Source organism: Papaver somniferum, chromosome 9 (genome assembly GCF_003573695.1).
Source record: "Papaver somniferum cultivar HN1 chromosome 9, ASM357369v1, whole genome shotgun sequence".
NCBI classification, from domain to species: Eukaryota; Viridiplantae; Streptophyta; class Magnoliopsida; order Ranunculales; family Papaveraceae; genus Papaver; species Papaver somniferum.
In genome coordinates this window covers 100799612-100802659 of record NC_039366.1, presented here as the reverse complement: position 1 = coordinate 100802659, position 3048 = coordinate 100799612, and the positions used below count along the sequence as shown (strand labels likewise).

The 3048-nt window shown below is 36.8% G+C and overlaps 1 protein-coding gene across 1 annotated transcript; it reads right to left on the bottom strand.

Annotated features, from left to right (window-relative positions):
* Positions 1–2079: 2079 nt before the first annotated feature.
* LOC113312354 lies at positions 2080–2787 on the bottom strand. The gene has a single exon (XM_026561112.1). It carries the CDS (start codon positions 2785–2787, stop codon positions 2080–2082), a length of 708 nt encoding a protein of 235 aa, XP_026416897.1.
* Positions 2788–3048: the final 261 nt, after the last annotated feature.

The following is a 3048-nucleotide window of genomic DNA, read 5'->3' as shown; positions in this document are numbered from 1 at the left end:
ATATTTTCAATGATATCCAAAGCAACTGTAAAAGAAAATTTACTATCAGGAATAATTGTATTCCTATTCCAGTTTTGTCTTGTACCAACATAGTTTATAGAGATATCATTGTTTTGAGGTACATGTGCCTCTTCAGGTGCAACTTGTGTATCGGTATTTGATTGATCAATCAATGTTTCAAAGAGAATGGCTTTTTCCGGAATACCAACTACTGATCTCTTTTTACGCGGAACTAAATCCTTTGCACCAAGAGGTCTTCCACGCTTCAAGCATATCGTGGACTGATTATCATGATGTCCTTCTGGGATACTTACTCGTACATGAGTATTTGCAGCAGGAATATGTGATTTTGTTATCCTACCTGTATCAGTAAATGCATCAGGCATTTGGTTTGCAATATTTTGAAAATGTATAATTCTTTGAACCTCAAGTTCACACTGTTTTGTACGAGGATCAAAGTGGGATAATGATGGTGTATTCCATGAAATTTCACTGCGTTCCTCAAGTTTTGTCTTATCTCCCCCTAACGACGGGAAATTTGATTCATCAAATTGGCAATCAGCAAATCTTGCTTTAAAAACATCTCCTGTTTGAGGTTCTAAATACCGAATAATATATGGAGAGTCATAGCCAACATATATGTCGAGTCTACGTTGAGGACCAATTTTCACTCTCTGTGGTGGAGCAATGGGAACATACACAACACAACCAAAAGTTTGAAGATGAGATATATTTGGTTGATGCCCATATACGAGTTGTACAGGTGAGTATTTTTGATAGCTGGTTGGTCTTATACAGAACAGTGTTGCAGCATGTAATATTGCATGACCCCATGCTGAAAATGGCAAGTTAGACCTTAAGATTAATGGTCGGGCAATCAATTGTAAGCACTTAATAAATAATTCCGCTAAGCCATTTTGAGTGTGCACGTGAGCGATGGAGTGTTCAATATTAATGCCAATTGACATTCAATAATCATTAAATGTTTTAGAGGTAAATTCACCAACATTATCAAGACGAATAGTTTTAATAGGTAAATCTGGAAACTGAGCTCGTAACTTAATAATTTGTGCAAGAAGTCTTGCAAATGCAACAGTACGAGTCGAAAGTAAGCAAACATGTGACCATCGTGTTGAAGCATCAATAAGAACCATAAAATAACGAAATGGTCCACATGAAGGGAGAATTGGTCCACATATATCACCTTGAATTCGTTGCAGAAAATTAGGTGATTCGATGCCAACTTTCATCAATGATGGCCTAATTATCAATTTTTCTTGATAACAAGTGATGCATGGACAATCATTAAATGATAAGACTTTTAGTCTATTTAGAGGATATCCATATGAGTTTTTAATAACTTGACGCATCATAGTTGATCCCGGATGACCCAAACGGTCATGCCAAAGTTTAAAAACACCGGGATCATAAGTCTTAGGATGACTCACAACACGTGATTCTATTAGGATAGTGTGATATCATCCATAAGAGAGAGATGGAAGCTTTTATAGGACTTGTTTCTTACCTGAGACAATGGCATTAATGCATAGATACTCTTTGTTGGCGTCGTTTGTTGTCTCAATATGATACCCATTAAGACGAATGTCTTTAAAACTCAACAAATTGCGTTTAGATATTGTTGAAAATAAGGCATCTTGGACATGGATTTTTGTACCATTAGGGAGCATTATCGATGCTTTTCCATGTCCCTCAACAAGATTAGAAGTCCCTGAAATTGTAGTAACATTGGCCGTAGCTAACGTTAAATGAGAGAAAAACCTTTTGTTACGAAAAATTGTGTGCGTTGTTGCGCTGTCAACAAGACATATATCTTCGTCACTTGTTTTCGGCTTTCCATTAGCAATATCCATATCCCTTTAGAAAAATAAAGACAATAATATAAGTTATGGAGAATAAATACTAAGAAAATAATTTCATTACTAAAGAGAATTTCAATAACTAATACGTTAAAATCAACTGCCTAAAAAAACAATCTCTAAAAAAAATATGACAAAACATTGTCACTTATTCAAACCAAAAATACTACTCAATCTACTAAAAAGAACTGATCAAATAAACTCAGAAATCCTTAAGGAAGGAATCCATGTCTTCAATCTCATTTCCATCATTCTTGAAGTCAGAAATATCAAGATGGGCAATATCCATTGGTATGTCATATTGGGAAAAATTGGTTTTAGACTTTTTTTCTTTTCCTTTAATAGACGCCTGATACAGGTCAACAAGGTGCCTTGCAGTACGGCAAACATTTGCCCAGTGCCCTGGTGAACCACAACGGTGACAAACACTTTCATGGTGCTTTGAATGACTTTGCGAGCTTTTGCCTTTGTGTTTTGGAAACACGTTCTTCTTCCCCTTCTGATAATGGGAATTATTACCAGCCTTCTTCTTGAAGTCGGGCTTTTTAGGACCTAATGAACGTCTCTGTTCTTTCCCACGGCTTTCAGCAGCATTGGCACGACTTTCTGTAGTGTTCATCTCTGGAGCAACTATTGAACATTCTGGGTGACTTTGATGGTTCTTGAGTAATAACTCATTGTTCTGCTCAGCTACTAGAAGGCAAGAGATAAGTTCTGAATATTTCTTAAACTGCTTTTGACGATATTGTTGTTGAAGCAAAATGTTTGAAGCATGAAAGGTGGAGTAAGTCTCATCCAAAAGATCAGCATTAGTAACTGTTTCACCGCATAGTTTTAAACGAGAGACAATTTGAAAAAGTGTTGAATTGTATGCAATTACACTTTTGAAGTCTTGGAGGCGCAGATGCATCCACTCATACCCTGCACGAGGTAAAATCACTGTCTTCTCATGATCAAAACGATATTTCAGCTCTGTCCACAAAGTGTACGGGTCTTTCACCGTAAGATATTGGGACTTCAAAGCCTCGTCAAGGTGATGACGGAGAAAAATTAAGGCTTTGCTACGATCCTTTCACCGACAACAATAACAGCAATCGAAAGCTCAGCTCTGTCCATGGACTAAGTTGAGCTTTCGATTGTTGTTATTATTGTCGGTGATCTGCCATTGATG

Coding starts and splice junctions, on each gene's coding strand:
- LOC113312354 (XM_026561112.1), bottom strand. CDS start 2,787: ATGCATCTGCGCCTCCAAGACTTCAAAAGTGTAATTGCATACAATTCA.